General features: G+C 37.8%; 1 protein-coding gene across 1 annotated transcript in view; it reads left to right on the forward strand.

Moving 5' to 3' along the window:
* The first annotated feature begins 817 nt into the window (after positions 1 to 817).
* LOC120538756 (cytochrome P450 2B4-like) overlaps positions 818 to 24,685 on the forward strand; it is a 49,005-nt gene continuing 25,137 nt past the window's right edge. Inside the window, exons 1-6 of the mRNA XM_039768209.1 lie at positions 818 to 926; positions 1,171 to 1,360; positions 1,449 to 1,611; positions 9,539 to 9,688; positions 20,747 to 20,907; positions 21,030 to 21,206. Coding sequence (XP_039624143.1) covers positions 874 to 926; positions 1,171 to 1,360; positions 1,449 to 1,611; positions 9,539 to 9,688; positions 20,747 to 20,907; positions 21,030 to 21,206 — 894 coding nt within the window. The 5' untranslated portion in view covers positions 818 to 873. The remainder of the gene's footprint in view (positions 927 to 1,170; positions 1,361 to 1,448; positions 1,612 to 9,538; positions 9,689 to 20,746; positions 20,908 to 21,029; positions 21,207 to 24,685) is intronic.

Here is a 24,685-nt window from a genome sequence, read left to right on the forward strand (position 1 = left end):
ATAGTCTATATATGGTTGCTTCACAGTGGCAACTGGGCAGGGTTTGGGACGCTTTCACGTATGTACATTTAGAAGATGTTGTAATTTCATCAAATCTGGAAGACACAAATCCAGACCCTGTCCTAAAAACCAGGATTAGCGAGTTTTCCATATCTTTGGTGTTGCATGATCTGTGGTGGGCAGGTGCCCTGCCCAGGGTTTATTTCCTGCCTTGAGCCCTGTGTTGGCTGGGATTGGCTCCAGCAGACCCTCGTGACCCTGTAGTAAGGATATAGCGGGTTGGATAATGGAAGGATGGTTTCATGAATCTCATGATTCTTGGTTTAATTTGAAACACAGATTTGGCTTAATTCCGGTTTTTTGGAACAAAATCAGCCTGATTTTCGTGAATCCTGATTTACTTGAACGGGATTTTGTACTGATCTTGCTTTATGGAACAGACCCCTGTTTTCCATGTCAGAAAGTATGACAGTATAATATTTTAATATCATATATTGTGTTCCATTTTACCTTAATTTCACAAGGTTCAATTATAACCAAAAACACTGGCTGCATTTTGCATTGAAATGAACACTAAATTTGATCATTATAAAAATTAGTGTGAGAAACAAAACTATATGCACTCAATATACTGTAATATAAAGTAAATGCCCTTGTTTCAGTATCTAGGTTTCTATTTATTTTTAAATCATTTTACAAGAATCCCTTATGCCGGGGAAAATACAGTAAATGACATATGTTAAAAATGAATAAAGAGGTAAACTAATTTAAAAAGTCGAGTTTATACTAAAATAAAGACCCTCCCCCACTCTGGAAGCTGGCCACGCCTCTGCGTGACAAACACAAAATCATAAACAAAGAGCACTCCTGCGGATGAGGAAAAAGCAGCAGTCTCCGATCGCGTTAAACTGTGATTACATAGAAAGGTGAGCAGCATAATAACAGCGTCTCACACATATCAGCTACATTTAAATATAAGTAATATATAAAAATACATCGATCTGAGGTGTTGGACACTTCTTCTATACCGGTCAATACAAAACTGCACTAAAGTTGAGCGTGCTGTTTAAGAACCAGGAGATTCTTAAGAACTACACGGAGAGACGGACATGCCCTTTGACAAGTCTGCTACATGAACCGTTTATAAATCTGCCTTTTTTATTCTTACAGTTTTAAGGGAGCGTCTATGGAGCTCTTTGGGACGCTGGTTTTGGCTGCGATCATCTTGGGTCTGCTGTTTCTTGTATTTCGAAAGGACTCCTCTCGCTACAGCAGAATGCCACCGGGACCGACTCCACTTCCTTTAATTGGGAACATGCTGCAATTGAACCCCAGGGCACTCCACGAAAGTTTTATGAAGGTGGAATACTTTTCAGTTCAGAGTTGAGCTATTTCTATATCCCCGAAAGAGGCGTTTAAGAAAACTTCTGTTGTTCTCTGTCCCTCAGCTGAAAGAGACGTATGGACCTGTGATGACGGTGCACGTGGGTTCAAGGCAAGTCTTGGTTCTTGTCGGATTCGAAGCGGTCCATGAGGCTCTGGTGCAACAGGCTGACGTGTTTGCTGGGAGAGCGCACGCGCCGGTGGTTGATATGCTTAAACTCGACTATGGTAAGAATATTGCTCTTCCCCTAACTGATGTCCCAAATCAAAACCAATTGCTCTTCCCCTGACTGATGTCCCAAATCAAAACCAGAAAACATCTAGTCGTGGTAGATTTTGTGCCACATTATAGCCTCGAAAATGCCGCTTCCTACATTCTGAATTTCATGACAACATTAATATCAGTACTCGGTAAACTTATTGGCGCAGGGGTGCTGTTCTAGATCTGTGAACAGCTGGCGAGCTTTGCATAAGACACATCCAATAGAATCGTCCAGTATTGAGGGGCGGCTCGAGTCAAACCCTGCAGTGATCAACGTCCATTGGTTACTGGTAATGCAACTATTAGCAGGGTCAAAGGGTTTTCGCTGCAGAGCAGAGACAGTCGATTGTTTTTACGTTGTTATTAAAAATAATAATATAAACCATATTAGGATGCATTAGGTTAATTGCATTAATTAAATTTCATAGCATCTCATTATCAGTAATTAAATCCAGCCATTAAATCTTGGTGCTACAGGGTCAGTTCCCTTAAAATATACGCGTTCAGAGCAGGACAAAACTATATCAGATCTGCAGATCGATTCAGGCGTATGTTTGCGATTCATTCCGTTTTCCAATTCTCTGCATTTTAAGCAACAATGTAACTGAATTATCTTATCAGTCTGCTGCTTTCGTTAAATTAATAATACATGGTAAAATATGATCCTTCCGTTTCAACAGAGTTTCAGCTATCCTGCTAGAGGAATCCTCACAAGTCCCGTAGTCTTTCAGGACTTTTACTTTTTAAAAGTAATGTTAGAATTGTGCAGGAATTTTTAAATGTATTTTAAAATAATCGTTTTATTATTGGGGTTAACGTGTTTGGTAAGCCTTTTTGGCTCTTGTTCAGAAAGCGGACGCTACTTGGTTGTTTCACAAAACTGTAATTAAGATTAGGTATATAAGTAGGTTTCACATTTCTATTATCATTTTAGCCCTAAAATAGTGACTTAACACCAGGGACTTATTTTATTGACCTTAAGGTTAGTGTTTTGGCGAGAGGAAGGCCATCCGCTTTTTGAATAAGATCCCTCTTTTTAAATTAAAGGTAATTTCCAGATTTTGTATTCGTAAGATTTGAATATTTTAAAATCTTTCTTTCTTTTCTTTTTTTTTTTTTTTTTTTTTTTTGGTTTTTGGTTTTGTCTGGCGCCATCTGACTCACAAGCACTGGAAAACCCCAAGAATATGATGTGCCACTCTACTAGTTTTAATGTCTGGTTATGCAAGGCATCGAGCTTTTTGGGGTTCCACACTATTTTTGGCCCCCTAGACCTGATCACATTGAATTTTTAAGCAATATTTTGTGCTGGAAGTTACACCTTTATAATAAAGAGTAAACCAGAAGGTGACCAGGTGCCACATCACCGACTCCAGGGGTTACAATGGATGCAAGGGTTCAAAGCTACTCCCTTTGAAAAGTTTAAAAAAAAAGGGGGGATTGGTAATACAGGTATGTGGAGTGTCATTTTATGCTATCTTAAAATTACTGATCATAAATATAATATTTTTTATATTTGATTTTTTTTTTTTTATTTATTTTTTTTTTTACTAGTGGTCCTAGCCCTCTAAGAGCCACTTTCAGAAGGTTAGAAATGACAGTTTTCAAACATAATCACATGGGGTATTGTTTTAGACTATTCAAGGTCAATGATTATGATGTTTTTTGATTTTTTTTTGGCTTGTTTTTGATCTTTTACTAGTGATCTGGCCATCTGTGGACATTGATGGTGAAAAGTGAAAAAAAATTATTACAATCAAGAAAATATACACTTTAAACATTTAATTTGAAGCACACATTTTAATATTTCAAATATTTGACACAATTCTTGTTTATTAAGTACCTCTACCACATGAAGTAAATCATTACATTCCTTATGAACATGATGAATATGGGTAGCTTACTCTAATGCAGACTTTTTACAGTTTTGTGACATATGAAATTATAAATTCCAGTTTAATAATATATTATAGGACATGGGTTTTATACTAAGTTTACATCAGATATTTTTTCAGAAACATACATTCATCCATTTTCTGTGCTGACATGTGCCCCAACATTGTCATGAGTACACAGTGTGTGTGTGTGTGGCAAATTCCAAATTAATAACAGGATTGCGCTGATGGAACACGGCGTTAGTTGTTGGAATGTCAGACTCACTTACACTCTCCTACTGGACCAGTTTCTATCTATTACCCAAATCTGCTCCCTGGGAAACAAGAGTTTAGCACAGCAACACTTGGAGCAAGGCAGGAATGAAGACTGCACTGTGTACCATTTCTTTGTGATTTATAATAACTTATAAACTCAAGCTGGGTCAATCTGTAGTCGTCAGTTGACCTAGAATGTGCACCTTTTGGAGGCGACAGTAACAGAGTACCCATACAGAAGAAAGCACTGAAACACAGTGAAAAAATATGTATTTTCTATATAGACAATGATAGAAACAGTAACCACATTGTCCTTCGCAAACACATTAACACCCTATACACCATATACTCCCCTGTATCCCATTGGTGTTTATAAAACTGACTATCTACAGTATATGGGTGTTAAAAATACTATTGTGTTTTTCTAAGAAGATTCCTGGTTAAAATCTTGTGTAGAATGTGCTGTATTAAATATGTAAGTGTAGATAGTGGATAGCAAGAATCTACACTAGCCAGACAAAAAACGTTAAGGTGGTATCTGAAATATGTTGTGTGGGATTGATATGTGGCATGGTGTCTTGTCACAAAGTTCCAAAAAATCCAATAATTAATAACAAATCTGATGGAATAGACTGGGGGAGCGTTGCAGTGGAACCTCGGTTCACGAATGTCTCGGAACACATACAAATCGGTTTACGACCAAAAAGTTCACCAAACTTTTGCATCTGTTCACGGCCACATACTCGGTATACAATCAAGCCGGTTTCCCTTTCGGTTTGTGTGCGCCGATGATTTCCGCACATATTCAGTCTCTCCTTGTGCATTCCCCGTGCGTAGCAAGCGACACACACACACACACGACCGCGCAAGAGGGCTGGACGCATAAGGCCGAGAAGGCAGTTAAAGAATGCACCGGGCTTGTTTTTAAAGAGACAGATTCGAGTATTGTTTTAACCTCGTATTTAATGAAGACATTTTTCTATTGGATTTTAACCTCCACTTCACTTCAGTTTGCAGCAATTGGTTCGTAGCGTGCATTGTTGCAATGTTACTTTTCTTGGTGGTTTATTAAATTACGGATTTTTCAAATGTTCATTTTTTTCCCTGTGCTTAAAAGTAAAAAAAAAAAGTGTTTTTAGCGAGCGGTTCATAGTGCTATAGCGCAAACTCTTGCAGTGTTAGTTTTCTCTGTCGTTCAAGGTTTTCTCACTGTTATTCAATGTTTTTACATTTAGTTTACTATTATGCTGTGCATTCTATGGTATAGTTAACTATATTTGTGCTTAAAAATGTTTAAAAAATATATAATTACATACAGTTTGCACGGTCTAGATTGGATTAATTGTATTTAGATATAATCCTATGGGGGAAATAATTACTTCGGTTCACAACTTTTGGAATGAATTATAGTTGTGAACTGAGTTTCCACTGTATTTGGTGGGCCTTTGTCCGGATTCCTGGCTCCATGCTTGGTCTACACATACATTTTAAAATTTTAACTTTTGTTGGTTGAAGACTGAAAACATAGACCAATCATGTCAGACATTTTAACTTTAAAAAAAAATATTCTAACAAACAGTGAGACAGAGTATAGGAGTTAGATGGAGAACTTTGTTTCTTGGTGCAGAAAGAATTGTCTGCAACTAAATATTGGCAAAACCAGGGAAATGGATATTGACTTTCACCACACCAAAGATTCTCTATGTGCGGTCACTATTTAGGGAGTTGATGTAGAGATGGCACACCTACAGGTACTTGGAGGTGTACATTAATAACAGGTTGGACTGGTCTAATAGCATAGAGGAACCAAATGAGGAAGGGCAGAGGAGGCTCTTCTTCCTTAGGAGACTGCGTTTGTTTAATGTGAGAATTGACATCCTTCACATCTTCTACTACCGTGTTAGCCAGTGCCATTTTCTATCCTGTGGTGTGTTGGGCTAGTAACATTACCTCAAGCCCACCAAATCAAGAAGCTAATTAAAAAAGCAGGCTTGATAATAAGACGCACTGGACCCCCGGATGTCGTAACAAAGGTGGGAATTAAAACAAAACTGAGTGTCATTATGAACAATCTGCACATCCTCTCTCTGACACACTAACACTGAAGACTTTCATCCAACAAATTATTCAGCAGTAGTGTATCAGACACTTTATACCAACAGCGATATGTCTGTATAATGTCTAATTGTGACTAGGACTGCCAAGTCAGAGGGTTTTCTTTCTTTTTAATTTCACAGTTAAGTTGAAAGAATTCTGCTGGATCTTCTTCATCAGTGCCTTTGAGAATTATGACCTGGATTAGGTCCCCAAACAGACTCCTCTTCTCAAGATTAAACAGGTTTAGTTCTTTAAGTCTGTTAGAATAGGACATGTTCTTAAGTCCTATGCACAGCTTCAAGTGCTGCTATATCTATCTTTTAGCACCATGGCCAGAACTGTCTACAATACTCCAGATACTGCCTCACTTGTGCATCATGTAATCTGAGCATAAAGTACCGTGATTTGTATTCAACAGTTTTTACGATATAATCTAACATTTTATCTGCCTTTTTAATAGCTTCTACGCATTCCTTAGATAATGAAAATGTTGTGTCTTCATAAACCCATTAATCTTTTTTTACTTTCTTTAGGATATTGTCCCCATCTTGTATTTATAATTGACATTCCTTTTGCCCACATGTAGCACTTTGCACTTTTCTATGTTAAACTGAATTTTCTAAGTGTTTATCCAGTTTTGAAGCTTATGCAAGTCTTCTTGAATTGTATTTTCTGCCTACTCAGTGTCTGATATTCCCAAATTTTAGTATCATTTGCAAAATCCATAAGTTTACTAACAATACCAAAACTTATGTCATTAATAATAATCAGAAAAAGTAAAATTTCCCAAGACAGAAATCAGAGGGACTTCACTGATATTCTCACTCCACATGAAGCTTTTCCCTCTTATGTGTATTCTTTGTCTCCTACCAGTTACCCAACTTGAAATCCAGTTTTGAAAGTTACCTCAATGTGGTGCCCTATCTCAGGCTTTTTGAAAGTCTTAATAAATTATGTTGTAAGCTTTGGTTTTGTCAACTATAACAGTTGCCTATTAAAAAAGATCTAAAAGATCTTTATCTTATAAACCCATGCTGGCTGTTATTTAGCATAATATTTTAATATAGGCACCTTTATAACTTTTATTTTTATTGTCGTTTTCATAATTTTATAAGGTGCCAAAAGTAGGACTTATTGGCCTGTAATTAGCAGGGTTCATTTTTTTTACTCTATTCTTGAAGACTGAAGTCGCATTTGCAACTTTTCAGTCCTCCAGTAATTCTCCTTTCTTAAGTGACTCCTCAAATACACTTAATAAGGGTATGTAGATGCTCCCTTTCATTTCTTTCAATGCAATTGGTAAAATCCCATCAAGATCAGAGCCTGGGATATGAGGGATCAGAGTTATATACTCAGGCTGTCCCTGTCACTACTGGATCCACTGGAAATAGCGAGGAGTATGCCTTGCTTAATTCAGCAGTAAATACACAATCTACAGTGAATCTATAGAAAAAACAAACCAATATTTTCATAATATTCTCGTTATGGTTGGGTATTGAACCCCTTAAATGAAAGTACTGCATGTTGTGTGGTGTGTTATTTATTTTTGTTTATTTTTTATATAAAACACATGCAGGGAGTAAATCGAGTTGGAGTATCGATCAGGTAGTTACATAACACATACATGTATCTGCTGTAAATTATTCACTCGTGTGTGAAGCATATTGGGGAGTGCCATAAAATGTGAGGTGTATGCACACAATATGCATGCATGAAAGTTCATCATTCTGCACTTCTGCCAAACAACGTAAAGATTAAAAGTAAAAACGGCACTCGTGTAATTAGCAGGAGATAAGAGTGACTATCATTTTCATTTAAGGTTTAAGGCACTGGATTTTTCTTAAAAAACACTATCCCACAGTTTTTGAGAGTTATTTCTCTTAAAGTGTCCATTAACAAACTAAAAAAAAAAAACAACAAACAAGTCAAGACTGAAAAAACTGGAGCCCGCTTGAGTCCTATACCGAGCAATTCTGCCCAGTATTCCAGTTCACATTTCAGACGTCTCTGGATTTACAATGAATGGCTAAACTCTGGAAACAGGCAAATAGTATCCCAATCAAGAAAGCCCTACATCCAAAAGGCTTATTATGATTTCAGGTCGGTTCTCAGATAATGCAGTCCTTTGAAAAGTTCATTAATGAAGCTACTATACAAAACCCATGCCGGTCTGGACCTTGCTAATTTGGATACAGATCAAATTCAATGACTCATTGTTCTTGCTCTCCTTTCACATACATCAAAAATGTGGGGGTGTTTGATGGTGTACGTAGCACATGGCTATTCCAGAAATAAGCTGTGGAATTTTAACCTTGGTAGCAAAGCGTTTAGGCATCAGTTAAAATTTTATTAGGGATATGAGGTTCATGTTCTGCTGTGCATATTAGCTGAGCCACCACAGCACTTTTAGCATCCTTTAAATTTCTAATTTCTTCCATAGCTGCTCTATTTCAGAGGTCAAACATTACTCTAAGGCATCCATATGAATTGTCCAAACTACTTAATTTGTTTTTATTTTGGAACTGTAGAGGTGAAGATTAATTTAAGAGGATTATCATTAGAACAGTCAATAAAGAAAGTCAAATGCTTTTACATTAAAGCCAAAACAAAACACACACACAAATGTTTTAAATGTCTAATTTGTTTCTTTCTTTGACTGGAGCTTATCCAGAGTCTTTTCTTCAGTATTTAACATTTGGACATCATATTCAAAGCAACAACAAAAAGGTTACATCCATAGCAAAATTAATGTGTGATGATGTCAACAACAATTAATTATACATAACTAGTATACTAAAAAAAAACCTTAATACAAAACATTCGTCCATTAATTTGACAAACCTGTCTATCTAGTGCAGGATTGTGGGGCAGGTAGAGCCTATCCTGAAATCACAGAGCAAAAGGCAGGAGTAACACCAAGATAGAGTGGCAGCCCATTACAGGGCATCTTTATACACACATTAGCGCCAATTTAGCATCACCAGTCTACCTAACCTGCATATCCTTTGAACGTGGGAGGAAACCAGAGCACATGGAGGAAACAGACAGACATGAGGAGTTGATGTAAACTCCTTGCAGGGAATACCTGGGATGAGGACACTGGCCTCCTTACTGTGAGGCAGGAGCACTACAACCATGTAATCCCTAACACAAAACATTGAGTTGATAACCACCATTTTTGTTGTTAGGAAAATTTGCATATATATTCGCAAAACCACTGTGTGTTGTTTTTATGTCTGTGTGCCTGTCCAGATAAAACAACTCGGCTCCCTGTGCACAGTTTTTGTTGAAATTTGGTACAGTTTTTCTTCAAAGGAATTTGTCTGGAAAGTTACATTTTCATTAAGTTATCTTGAACAGAGCATGCTGTAGAAATCTGTGAAGATTGAAGAAGTCCCACACAAATTCATTGGCATATTTTTGAAATCTCTTATCTTAATACAGAATAACATTTTGTGCAACTTTAAAGTTTCAAGCTCAGAGTGCTAAGCCTCTCAGCAGCAAATTAAAAAAGAAACTTAATTAATATGAGCTGGTTATTTACCTGCTCATAGCACTTATAACATTTGTTGTGATGCCAGGAAAAACTATTTTGTTCTTGTTTTGCTCAGATGAATTCTTGGTAGCACTCTCAAATCTCTTGCAGGTTTGGCACAAAGTAATGGAGAACGCTGGAAACAACTCCGCCGCTTCTCTGTGTCAACCCTACGAGATTTCGGAATGGGAAAGAGCAGCATCGAGGGCTGGATTCAAGAGGAAGCTAAAAACCTGACAGAGGAATTCAGAAAAACCAAAGGTGAGGCATGTCGTACGGATTGCCACAGGGAAGGCAGAGAAAATTTAAACAGATCTTTAACTTAAAATTGCAGATGTAATGCATTACTTACCTATTTTTGTTATCTCTGAATGCTGTTTATGGTGCCGTCCAAAGGATAGATATTTTAAAAGGTCGCAGACTTTCTTTTCTGTTTTGTAACTGTAAATTGAAAGTAAAAATGACTGGTTTGCCATGCTTTGCAGAGAAGTTGCAATAAATGCTTTGGTCAGTGGAAACTACTCCAGTGCTACAAGTGCTTATTTATGCTGTAGTTCACAATATATCTTATACTCTCTCTTACTGCAGAAGGATTTCTATAGATATTCATGTAAAATTCCTAACTAGATTATGGCGGAAATGGACAATTCCCGTCTGTCCCCTCCCACTGACCATATTTAGATCATTTTCAAAAATTTCAATATGGAGGAAATGGGCTAGTCTTGTCTATCCTCTCCCTCTGACCACATTTAGATCATCTTCAAAAGTTCACCTCTTCCTAATCAAAGTACTGGAAAAACAATATGAATCTTGTACAATGCTATATACTGTATACCCTGCCATTCTTTCTTATATTCTGTAAGTGCCTTGAGCATTGGAAAGGTGCTATATAAATAAAATGTATTATTATTCTTATTATTAATCTTTGGATGCAAGGTGTTATGATTAGATGCACAAACATTTACTCTGTTGCATATCAAAAGAGAGTGGGAGGAAACTGGAGTCCATTCTGGCCAGAGATCCTTCAGCTGCAAAACATGAAACTCGCTATGAGTTCATTTTCTTTAGGCTTTTAATGTTTTATTTGAAGACAGAAAGGAAGGAATAATTCTCAGCAAAGGATATTCTGCTGTCAAGAAAATGTCTTCTTCTTTGACAGCTGTCACCCCAATCTTTCACTGCTCCTTCCGCCATATACCACTGTCTCACAGTACACCAATCCATTTTCTAATCTCTTTCTTCCTCCCATTCAGTAAAACAATATGCTTACTTTAATTTCTAGAGGAGCATCTCCCAAGATGTCTCCTATACACTTGTTAACTTTGGAACCAACACCTAACCTGCACAGTAAAAGTCACCATTTTGACTGAGTAAGACCAATTCCCATTTTGAAAATAACTCAATTGCCAGTATCAAAGTTTATAATTTATAATGTGTGAGCAAGACGTGTCAGGCATTAATGCATTAGTCAGAAAAAGCCCTCTCCCCAAATCTTCATATTGCTTCATCTTACTCAAACCCATTACCATATTCCAGTATACTGAAAAGCGCTTCTTCCTACACCTCAACCACACAGCCGTGCACATCCTCTGTTTAAGACCTCTTGCCCGTTTGCTTCATACTTTCAGTTGATTCTTGTCATATTAGCACTCTAAGAATGGCTCCTTATATATGTTGATATTAAGTGTATGGAATATATTTATATATATATATATATATATACGTATATCTATATATATATACGTATATCTATACTAATAAAAGGCAAAGCTCTCACTCACTCACTCACTCACTCACTGACTCATCACTAATTCTCCAAGTTCCCGTGTGGGTAGAAGGCTGAAATTTGGCAGGCGCATTTCTTACAGCTTACTTACAAAAGTTGGGCAGGTTTCATTTCGAAATTCTATGCGTAATGGTCATAATTGGAAGCTATTTTTCTCCATTTACTGTTATGGAGTTGAGCTCGAAAGCTGTGGGGGGCGGAGTTTCGTGTGACATCATCACGCCTCCCATGTAATCACGTGAACTGACTGTCAACGCAGTGCGTAGAAAACCAGGAAGAGCTCCAAAAAGCACTGAAGAAAACATGCATTATATAATTGAGAAGGCAGCGAAACAATAAGAAGCGAGCGAGTGACATATGCAACCATATTCATGAGTGCTGCTACTTTCGGAAACAAAGCAAGGTGTAAACCTAAAGTTTAAATTAAGTTCATAGACCGGCTGCCGCTGGCGTTTGTCATGCCCACGGGTAATGCGGGATACAAGTTTAATGAGAGGACGCAGGATATAAACGAGAGTTTTGATCACTTTGTAACTAAGTTAAAATTGCAGGTGAAGGTCTGTGCTTATGCAAATTCCGAGAGACTGTGTTTGTGGGGGATTGACAGTTAAGGCGGGTGGGGGAGTCACGTCATCATCTCCCCGCCCATTCACCTCATTTCGCTCTGAGCTGAGCTCCGCAGCTAACGCAGTAGTGATGGTAAGTTCGGATCATTTTACCGACTCGGACCTTTGAGTCTCGTTCAGCAAAATGAACAAATCTTTTTTCAAGTCAATTCATTCAATTCTCTTTCCGGCTCAGACTGCAAAGCTTAAGCTTATGGGGCTGTCACGTAATGATCGAACGACTCAAACCTGAAGACTCGAGCGATGAACTAATCAATTCTGATTCCGGCTCAGACTGAGTTGGTTAAGCTTATGGGGCTGTCACGTGATGAACGAACGACTCGAAAAACGCAAAGACTCGAAACAGGTGAATCAATTCCAATACAGAAACTATAGGAAATTGTGCAAATGCGCATGCGCGACTGAACAAATCACTCCCACGAGACAACTCGTTATTCCCGAGTATTTCAAAATGAACGAATCATTCAAGAACGACCCATCACTATAACGCAGTGTTACGGAAGTGACTTTGTGACGCTGCCACCAAATACTCACAGAAAAATCCACAAGTTAATACACACGCTGTCTCTACAGTTTCTCCACACTGAATCCTCCAGGCACTACTTACAAAAGGTTACACTGACAATCGTGTTACATTATTTTTAAAATGTTTTCTTTTCTTAGCACAAGCACAGCTGAGAAGCTTCGATGCATATGCTCCATAACGCGTTAAACAATCATGCATTTAATCACATTTTGCAATACAAGCAAAGGGGAACTTCTGTCAATGCATGATTTAATGGTACACCAATTACATTGATCAGCGCTTCTCGAATCATTTTACCCTCGCACTACCTTGGTTTGAGAAGAAGTATGAAAATATATGAGGTTAACACTGAAAAACAGATCACTAATTGAAGCTTTATGAATAATAGATTCGCCATCAATAATTGTTTTGGTAAAGCCATACTCAGTGTAATCCTCCTTCCATTTTATAATTTTTCTGCCACTAGCCATGATTAAATGAACGGTAAAAAAGTAAGAGCGAAGCTAGGGTGACTTATTCAGGCAGGCAGGCGACAGCTCAATAGCTCGAATTTGGATATAAGTAGGTTCTATTTAGTCGCCAGAAATATCTTTGTTAGGAATGGAAGTTGAATTTAGTCTTTAAATTTCTATGGTAAAGAAAAAGTTATGCAATGATGACTAAATTTAACTATATAAAGTCAAAACTTTTATATATAAAGTCATTCCCGAATATATAAAGTCAAACCTTGATTATGTAAAGTCACTGTTGGAATAAATGTAGTCAAAACTTGAATATATAAAGTCAGTGTTGGTATATATAAAGTCAAAACTTGAATATATAAAGTCAGCGCTGGAATATTTCTGAATATATAAACTAAGCGCTGGAATATATAAAGTCAAAACTTAAATATATAAAGTCAGCGTCGGAATATATAAAGTCAGCGCTTTATATATTCTGACATTGACTTTATATATTCAAGTTTTCACTTTATATATTCCAGCGCTGACTTTATATATTCTGACGGCGACTTTATATATTCACAAAATCAATGTATTTGCCTGTTTGGCACCCCATAGTATATGTGTGTGTGTATATATGTACACATGTATGTATGTATGTATATATATATATATATATATATATATATATATATATATATATATATATATATATATTTAACACTCATATCAATGACAAAACAATTACATTAACAATCATGTTACGTTATTTTTTAAATTTTTCTTTTTCATAACTTCTTTAACACATATATACTAGCAGAATGCCCGCGCTTCGCAGCGGAGAAGTAGTGTGTTAAAGAAGGTACGAAAAAGAAAAGGAAAAATTTTTAAAATAACGTAACATGGTTGTTAATGTAATTGTTTTGTCATTGATATGAGTGTTGTTCTCATATCTATCTATATATATATCTCTATCTATCTATATATATATATATATACCCGCGCTTGGCAGCGGAGAAGTAGTGTGTTAAAGAAGGAAAGAGAAAGAAAAGGAAACATTTTGAAAATAACGTAACATGATTGTCAATGTAATTGTTTTGTCACTGAGTGTCGCTGTATATATATATATATATATATATATATATATATATATATATATATATAGCAAAATACCCACGCTTTGCAGCGATGTCATGTGTTAAAGAAGTTATGAAAAAGAAAAGGAAACATTTTAAAAATAATGTAACATGATTGTCAAAGTAATTGCTTTGTGTATTTGGCGGCAGCGTCACAAAGTTGTTTTCGGTAGCTGCATCAGAAAATGTACCACGATGTCTGACACGGCTCCTTTTTACTGTTTTCTCACAGCTTGGATTGCTGCTGTCATATATACACACACACACACACATACATACATACATACATACATATATATACACATACATATCTTCATATCTACATATCTATATACATATCTACATATACACACACACATATATATATATATATATATATATATATATACACATACATACATATCTACATCATATATACACACACACACATACACACACACAAATTATATATATGTGTGTAGTATGTATGTATGTATGTGTGTGTGTGTGTGTGTGTATATATATATACACATACATATACTTGTGTGTATGTTTGTATGTGTCTATATGTGTGTGTATAGGTTTGGTCACTGAGTGCAAGGGAAAAATAATAAATTATAGTCTATAAGTTATTAAACAGTAAAACATTATCGTTTTAAGAAGTACAGGTACATTGAAATTACATTTTCTATGTGAAGGTTCAAATTTGTGCCTCTGGTAATGTGCCTTACCGGCATTTAAAGAAAATTAGTTTTGTGTCCTCTGCAGTGTTAAGAGAGAGAGGCTTTGGTTTGGGATAAAAGGAAAAAAGGTGTAAAGAAAGGAAAGTTGCCTTTTCTTTTATATAGTATAGAGAGATGTGTTCGCTGACGTTATGATCGCCTTTTGGGGACAGTCGCGGTGGGTCTTGTGTAGACTGGTGAGACGTCCCCGCCATTAATCGGCTGTGATGGCACTGTCAGTCCTCCACTCCTGTGCGTGTCTTCATAATCCGAGCTGAGGACCTCATAATTGTATACGTGCAAAAGAAAGTGTGAATCGCCTTAATATTATTTTGCCGTAGTGTAGAAAAGGGGTCCCGTGTTTGCACTTGTCTGGGCTATAGCGCAGGGGGAGGATGAAAAAAATTAAAAGTGCTCACTTTGACTTAAGGCAGAAGCGCAGTCAGCGTCTCAAAGGCCGGCACAGCTATGTGCGCGCGCCGGCTGCTCAACTTTTGCTGGGCAGGAGACCCAGTTTTTGCTGACACGTTCATGATATCAAAACTCTCAGCGCTCTTTGGAGGTAATTCATATATTATATACAGTATATAGCAAAATACCCGCGCCTCGAAGCGGAGAAGTAGTGTGTTAAAGAAGTAATGAAAAGAAAAGGAAACATTTTAATAATAACGTAACATGATTGACATTGTCATGAGTGTTGCTGTCATATATATGCCTGCCTAAATAAGTCACCCTCGCTTTGCTCTTACTTTTTACCGTTCATTTAATCATGGCTAGTGGCGGAAAAATTATAAAATGGAAGGAGGATGGCTTTACCAAAACAATTATTGATGGCGAATCGATTATTCATAAAGCTTGAATTGGTGATCTGTTTTTCTGTGTTAACCTCATATTTTTTCATACTTCTTCTCAAACTAAGGTGGTGCGAGGGTAAAATGAATCGGGATGCGCTGATCAATGTAATCGGTGTACCAGGAAATCATGCATTGACAAAAGCTCCCTTTGCTTGTAATGCAAAGTGTGATTAAATGCATTTTTTTAACGTTATGGAGCACATGCATCGAAGCTTCTCAGCTGTGCTTGTGCTAAGAAAAGGAAAGATTTTAAAAATAACGTAACACGATTGTCAATGTAACCTTTTGTAAGTAGTGCCTGGAGGATTCAGTGTGGAGAAACTCTAGAGACAGCATGTGTATTAACTTGTGGATTTTTCTGTGAGTATTTGGTGGCAGTCTGATGAAGTTGCTTCGGAAGACGTCGTTAGCTGAGCTCAGCTCAGAGCGAAATGAGGTGAATGGGAGGGGAGATAATGACGTTACTCCCCCACCCGCCTTAACTGTCAATCCCCCACAAACACAGTCTCGGAATTTGCATAAGCACACCCCTTCACCTACAATTTTAACTTAGTTACAAAGTGATCAAAACTCTCGTTTATATCCGCGTCCTCTCATTAAACTTGTATCCCGCATTACCTGTGGGCATGTGAAACGCCAGCGGTAGCCTGTCTATGAACTTAATTTAAAGTTTAGGTTTACACCTTGCTTTCTTTCCGAAGTAGCAGCACTCATGAATATGGTAGTATATGTCACTCGCTTGCTTCTTATTGTTTCGCTGCCTTCTCAATTATATAATGCATGTTTTCTTCAGCGCTTTTTGGAGGTCTTCCTGGTTTTCTACGCACTGCGTTGACAGTCAGTTCACGTGATTACGTGGGAGGCGTGATGATGTCACACGAAGCTCCGCCCCACCACGTCTTTCCAGCTCAACTCTATTACAGTTAATGGAGAAAAATACCTTCCAGTTATGACCATTAGGCGTAGAATTTCGAAATGAAACCTGCCCAACTTTTGTAAGTAAGCTGTAAGGAATGAGCCTGCCAAATTTCAGCCTTCTACCTACACGGGAAGTTGGAGAATTAGTGATGAGTCAGTGAGTCAGTGAGTGAGTGAGGGCTTTGCCTTTTATTAGTATAGATATATATTGTGATAGGGCGCCTGGACACAGACAGGCGGACATGTTGTTGAACACCACCTCACGTTTATTTTACAACTATATACAACAAATATTTACAAAAGTCAAGTGCACAAACCCCAACACACAGTCCTGGCCACAGAATGCCTCTCTTCGGGCCGCCTCCACTCTCTCTCTTCTGCCTCGTCCTTCTTCCACCCAACTCTAGCCCTGAATGAAGGGAGACGGCCCCTTTTATCCATACCCCGGATGAGCTCCAGGTGTTCCGGACACTCCCCTGTTGGCCACACCCCAGCATGGCGGAAGTGCGGCTGTTCTCCCGGCAGCTCTCCGGGTGTGGCGGAAGTGCTGAGGTAACAGGTCCCCAAGGCATTGGGGCGCCTCCTGGCGGTGACCACGGGGCCCTGCAGGTTGGGGCCCCCAAAGCAACCCGGGCAGTGGCCCCCACGTGAACCAGGGTGGGCGCAGACCCACATCCGGTCCCTCACAGCTTCCTTGCCGGGTCGTTGCCCCTGGCATCCCTGACAATATAAATATATGTATATATATAATATAGAGAGATATCTCTCTCTCTCTCTCTGTTAGCCATCCCCCGCAGCTTTGCCTGCGTATTAGTGAAATAGGACAGTAAAGAGGGCCCGGCCCAGCTCTCTACTCCTGATGTCACTCTTACCCCTGCACCCTCTGTCTCGGATTAGTGAGAATACATCACTCGTACAAGGGAACTATGATTCTTAGCGCAATGAGAGAAGTCGCAAAATCAACCGAAATGTTCAAGCAAGTTCTAGAAAAAAAAAAGATCTAAATCCGTTAAGTAGTTATCTCGTTCGTTAACTAAATGGAGTTAAGGTTATGCCCCGAGGCAGATGCATGAGTGAGGAGGGTCCCGCCCCCCTTCCCGCAGCCCAATAAGTCTCTCTCATATTCGTGCTAATAAATCGGTACAGCAAGTGAACTATGATACTTAGAACGATGAGAAAGTCACAAAATCAACAGAATGTTCAAGCAAGTTATAGAAACCCAATCTAAATCTGTTAAGTAGTTCTCTTGTGAAAAGCGGACAGACATACAGATGGGTCTAAAACACTATAACAAATTTCGCGCTTGGACCACGAAATTTTTAAAACCATTTCTTAGCGAGCACCTGTGGGCCAAGGGTAACCTACATCCCAAATTTCAAGTCCCAAGTCCTCGCAGTTTAGGAGATTTAGTGATGAGTGAGTCAATGGTTTATATACCAGTAACGGCACACTGCATGATAACGTGCAGGGACTACTCTTGATTTGAGCATTCATAGTTTTCATACTCTTTCTTAGCATTCATTTGCTCACTTGCTTGCTGTTTCCTGAGCAGTTCTTCTTTTCTCCACCCTAGCGGCCCATTTTTTCACTTCTTTCTTTGACACCTTTTTGCATTAAAAGTGATTAAGTCAGTGTTTGTGTTACAATTACTTAGTATGTTTTCTTTCATTTTCCATTTAAGCTGGCACTTAAGTCTTCATTCTACCTGAAGAATGATTTAAAATATAAAGAGGTAGGGGAAGTGATCGCGAAGGTGGTAGGGATGAGAATGGTGCCCATATGGATGTGCTGCATCGCCGCACTGCTGGCCGCTGCCGAGAGTTGATTCTGCAATAAAATAAAAACAAAATAAATCAAAACAGGAATAACCCTGGAGGTCAATCATCAATGCAAAAGTGGATAGCAGACGTCATGTAGTATATGTGTTTCAAATTTCAGGTCAACAGGGCAAATGGTTTGCGAGCTACAGGTGATTTAAAATCCTGGACAGAAAAACGAACAGTCACAGTAGCGTATATATAAAAATAGATAATTTGTGCGTATATGTATGCATGTAGATCTCTCACTAAGAGTGACTGATCAGCTTTTGCCAGGTTAAAATTAATATGAAGATGAGTGAGTTATTTAATAATATTTTAGCCTTTTTATGGCAGCATGTGTTTTATGTCCTGAACAGAGGAAAGTTGTTTCACAATGGAATTCTGTGCTGCATTCACTTCAGGGTCCAATGCTTGAAGGTCCTTACCTTAAGCTGAAATTTCATGTTTTACAGCCAATGAGTGCAGTCTCCACTGTGTACCTTTGTTGAGAGCAGATGGAGACATTCAGGTGAAAACATTTTTCTGTCTTTTTGAGCATATAACCATAATGTGTCAGATGAAACCTTTGCCTAACCACAGGCATTCTTTATTGCTTCACAGATGTGTCCATAACATGACTGACAGACCTAATTAATTTCCTAGAAAATTTCAGATCTACGAGTGATTGTAGATTAAGAAAAGGGTCACCACTCTTCCATATTTTTTAAGATGTCACTAAAATAAATTAGCATTAGGAAAGCCGTCAAAACCTTTTAACCTTTTCTTCAGTATCTCTGAACTGAGTGGAACAACTCATGGCTGGAGTGCAACTTGAACCCCAGGAATCTATCTACATTAAACACAAGATTGTGCAATACAGTAAAAGCTAACAAGACATACTGTAGTGTTCTGAAAGTTGTTTAGTCCAATTCAGGAGTTGTGAAGTCTGTCTTGGCAGCATGAGGCTGAAGGCAGCAGCCGGCCCTCTTTGATTTATCAGGTAATCACAAAATCCACACCCACATTAACACAGAGCTAGTTTAAAATTGCCAGTTAGCCTGACATGCATGTCTTTATAATATTGGAGATGAACTGAATACGTGCAAGTTAGTATTTGTTTGACATCAATAAAAAATTGATTAGAAAAAAAAAATTTTGATGCAGAATGAAGTTAACCATTTCTAATGTAATTGGCATCCATATTGATCCAACACTGGAAAACAGCAAAAAAAAAAAAAAAAAATCTTCTGTTACCTATGTTGCATAATCCACATGTCTACTCATCCAGTCTTATGCTCATGATATCCCAAACAAATGGTTTTAATGAAATATTATTAAATAAACTACTTTAAGAAAATGTTCTTTTAAACATAAATGTAATGTGCTGAGACACAAATAAGCATGGGATAAGTAACATTATAAAAAAGTATTATATTTTGATGAAGTATTACTTTAACAACTGTTTTATCTTGGTAGAGTAATATATATTGCTCTACTTTCCCCTATTGTATTATTAATATGTAGCCTTAGAATACCTAATCTCACAGACTTACCACTGTATATAACTTATCCCCACCTTCCCTTCTATATCTATAACCTCAGGCAATTAGATGTAGTAAAAAGACAAGCAGGAGTTAAGTTACACATAAAATAATGTATTACTGATAATATTCATAAATAATAACAAAATGCAAAGTACATTTGAATATTGGCAACCATACAACCTGATCAAATGGTGATGTGTAATTCAGGTGGCACACAGACTTGCAGTTACTTAAAATGTCTCTAGTTAAGGCATCGTTGGTGCTCAGCTTTCAGCCACATGTCTGTTCAATATGGCTGCTGAGCTGTGCTCTTCATTGTGTTCTCTTCATCATCACAGGTTAGCAAGAGAGATGCTTCTTTCATCATATGTTGGTTAGAGAGAGAGATGCTTCTTCATCATATGTGGATCAGAGAGAGAGAATGTGGTTGAGCAAGCAAATTTATAGGTTTTCTGTCCAACTCCCTACAGCGAATAGGATATCATGGTACTTGAAGGCCTCTGAGACAAGCCAATTCCAAACAGCCATACCTCAGACTAATGGGTGAAATAGAATATCTTATCTCCTGCCCCCCCTAGACCATATATTACACTAACCTGGCTTTGTGTGGGGGATGGGGGGAAAGACTTTAGCAAAGAAATGCTCATCAAACTGGTTTAAGACACATCCCCCAAATCCTGTCGTAAAATTACAAAGAAAAGTCGTAAACATGGGGGATAAACAAGAATGCCTCTCACCAAGGTACCACTAAATTACATTGGTTTGCCTAAATTATAAATAAAGACATACAAAACATTTATCAAGTTATATGCAAAATCTTACATCACAACAACAACAACCTTTGCAGAAAAGTGGATTTGAAGGATTTGCACAGTCCAAGTTACCCTTTTCAATTTCAAATATTTTCCTGAAAGACTTACTATGTCTTTTTAACCCTGTATAGTTTCAAGCACTGGTATTATGTCTGAACCACTATCTTTTCCCCAAAGGTACTCCGTGTGATCCCACCATCTTTTTAAGTTGGGCTGTGTCAAATGTCATCTGCTCCCTTGTGTTTGGTCAGCGGTTTGATTACCAAGATAAAAATTTTATTGGCATGCTATCTCTGTTTAATGAAAATCAACGTTTGTTCAGCACCCCTCTTGCAATGGTAAGAATGTCTGAATGTTCATTCCTTGTTTAACTATGTCTACTGTATGTATATGAGAGCTGAAAGACCAAAACAATTGATTTTGACTATTTTTTCTCTTTTTGTTTTTTGTTTGCTACCAGCTATATGGCTTGTTTCCAGTGCTCATTAAACTAACACCAGGATTTTTCAACAAGTTGTTAATGAATCTGAATGAAATTAAGCAATTTATTTCAGCAATGATTGATAAACACCAAGCAACGCTGGTTAGCGACAGCCCCAGGGATTTTATAGACAGCTTCCTCATCAAAATGAAACAGGTAATCCAATATCTAAGGATAAAGTAGGACAGTGATCTGCTGGGGTTGAGATGAAGCCAAATTTCAATTAGAAGTCTTAGTTCAGCTATATGAATTTAAAATGATGTGAACTAAACTAGAAAAGCTGGATTACCTTTATAGGTATTGTTTTATAATATGCTTCATGAACTTATTAATAATTTTATCTGTCTGTAAATCTCATAACAATTCAAACCTTTTTAATCCAATTTAAAGACACCAGATAGGGCACCAGCCCATCACTGGGAAGCCAATGTAAAATTGACAGATACCGTGCGTGTCATTGCATGAGACAGGAAAACTGGAGCATCTGAGGATAAACCTACTTTGACTCTGAAAGAACATACTGTACGAATGTCTCATGGTGTGATTTTCGTACCCAAGCAGTTGGATAGATTAATAAAACTTTATTTGTCCCCAGAGGGAATTTAGCCTTTTACAGATGGTCTTTAAATAAATACATACATACATACATAAATAGGTAGATAAGTAAATAAATAAATATACACACACTTTGGTCTAAACACACACTAGAATGAATATAATGGTAAAATATTAAAAAAAGAGAAAAGTTATGACTTGGTTGTCTCAGTCCCAGTGAGGCATTATGCAAGTGTATTGCTGTTGGTATAAAGGAGCTCTAGTCTTGTTTCTTGACATGCTTCTGCTGAATAATTCATTGTCTGAAAGTCCTGATATGAAGGATGTCACTTCCCACATTAAAGGAATGCAGTCTCCTAAGTGAAAAAGGCCCACTTTGCCCTTTCTTCTGCAATTCCTCTGTGTTCTGAGACCAGTCCAACCTGTCATTAATTTGGACCCCCCAAGTACTTGTATGAGTGCACCATCTCTACATCCAGTCCTTGAATAGTAACCAGACATAGAGGTTCTTTGGTGCGGTGAAAGTCAATAACCAGTTCCTTGGTTTTAATAATGTTAAGGTTCAGACAATTCTTTTTCCATCAAGAAACAAACTTTTCCAACTGACTCCTATACTCTGTCTCTTACCGTTTATCAAGACACCCCATGAGTGCACAGTCATCTGAGAATCTGTGCAAGTGACATGACCTGTTGTTATATTTATTGTCTGATGTGAACAAAGTGAAGAGTAAAGGAGACAGGCCTTTTCCTTGTGGTACTCCAGAGTTCCTGACATCCGTATCAGAAACACAGTCCTTGAGTCTCACAAACTGCAGTCTTCCTGACAGATAGTTTATTATTATGTATCGGAAACACAAAGTGCCCATCAATACTCATCAGCTGTCTTGGCTTAAAAAAAATGGGTGTATTTGGTATGTTTTTAAACTTTGCTTCTTTGCCCCATACTCTCTATTGTAAAGCACCAGAGAAGACAATATATTTTTTTTATTTATATTTTTTACATTTATAAATAGCAATTAACATTAGAACACAATTTAGCATGGCAAATGCATACATACCATGTTTGTGAAGATATAACACATTCTAGCAGAAGATGACATTTTAGTGCTTCCATTGTGAGCAGGCAGGACTGACTGAACTTGATTCTGGGCTTAAGCAAACAGAAACGGGAAGGAACTTGTACAGCACTGGCAGAAACAAGATTTAATAAGTCAGTCCCACATAACCGTCAAATGTCAAATACTTTATCTTCAATGACACAAATTGCTTTGAAAATCTGCATTTTAGTTTCCATGTTGACATTTGTGCTAGACATTTGCATTTTTGGGCATCCCATCCGCTTTGTGCCACTCTGCTGCCTACTGTAGTATGGAAGTCCACTTTTGTATATGAAGAATGAAATGGTGCATGTCAGTTGAGTTCAAGTTCATTTTAAACGTTGTAAAATGAACATTTTTCATGCATACAGAATAATGACAGTTAACACAACACTTACAGATCATGTTGAGTTACTGTATGGCCTATGGATAAAAACTCGCCATTACTGTATTGTTGATGACTTGAATTTGGATGGGAAGTGTTACTGAGTGTTGAAAAGAGTGTATTATATTTTTGCTATGGTCTTAAAAAATGAATTGGGGAAAAGGAGTAGTTGATGCTTCTTATATTTTCTAAATGGTTTCTTCTTTCAGCTTTTTGTTGAAATGCATGACTTTTGGTGGGTCATTTTAAACAAGATGAACTTTTCTATCTGTGTGTCTGGCAACATATTCAACCTGAAAAAATAATTGAAAGTACAGTCATCCCTCACCTATCACGGGGGTTACATTCCAGAGCCCCCCACGATAGGTGAAAATCTGCCGAAGTAGCGACCTATATTTATTTTAATTTTTATATATATAAAATTCTTTTCACATTTGAAACGGAAATTACGTATGACCACAGAACATATTATAAAACAGGATCTAATCACTTCATTTGTGGACGCCATTTTTATGTCGTCTTTACAAATTGTTATTATTTATGTGAGAGTTACTTTACTGATATTGAAAAGAAGTTAACACAAACACGCCAATCTATTCCATAGAAGTGCGCCCCGTGTCACTCTCTCCCTGCCCTCCTCTCTGGACTCCAGCACTAAGCTGTCTGCCGCCAGGCGCGTTCTGACAGAGAAGTTTTATTTATTCGTCCGCGTGACTGTCACAGAAACTGACACATTATAACTTTTTTTTTAATTGGCAGTACTTGATAGTAGAAGAGATGAGGAAAACAGCTTTGCGTCTTTCTACTTTTTAACTGGGCCGAGCTGTAAACAATGTGAATATCAGACCACCGTCAGTGACAAGGGGTCGTAAGAACAAAGTGGATGCTCGGAGGCACGGAATGTCAGGCTGCTTCGCCGGGTTGAGAGCTTCGCAGTTTCGGGCGGCGTCCTCTCTTCTTGCACTGTTTGTGACACTTCAAATGCCCCATCGGCTCCTGGGAGAGTGGAAATCTTTGCGAATGATTGTGATCAGCGCCATTGAAGCAAAAGCCTCTTTGTAAATTGTGGTGCACAGCTACTTGCTGTCCCTTAAGGTGAGTTCAGGTCACTAAAACCCCGCAACATTCAAGGTTGGTTTTGTGAGGAATTCTTTTAAGAAGATGGAGGGTTTACATCTAAGAAGATGTACCGACCTCTTCATGTGAAGTATTGGACTTGGGAATTGTTTGGACCTTCTGCCCGTTAAGCATGGAAGGGCAGCATCCACATTTCTCAGAATAATTTTTTTCTTAAATCACAGGCACGTAGTGCAAAGTTGTCAGGCAGAAATTTTGAGGGTTGCATAGAAAATTTAATTTCTATACCACATCGGTCGTGTAGCGCCTTTCACAAGGGATCTGCTACCAAGAGATGATCCAAATACATTTAAGCTGCTGTTAGTGCTACTTACCTGTTGTGTTATAGTGCCTTTAAAATGTACTTTACCCGAAAGCACCCCAGTACTGCTCAATGTATCTTTACTTCTTACATGTTAATGTTTTACTGTTTAATAATTTATATACTACATTTTATTTTTTTCCCTTGCACTCAGTGAGCG

This window comes from Polypterus senegalus, chromosome 11 (genome assembly GCF_016835505.1).
Source record: "Polypterus senegalus isolate Bchr_013 chromosome 11, ASM1683550v1, whole genome shotgun sequence".
NCBI lineage: Eukaryota > Metazoa > Chordata > Cladistia > Polypteriformes > Polypteridae > Polypterus > Polypterus senegalus.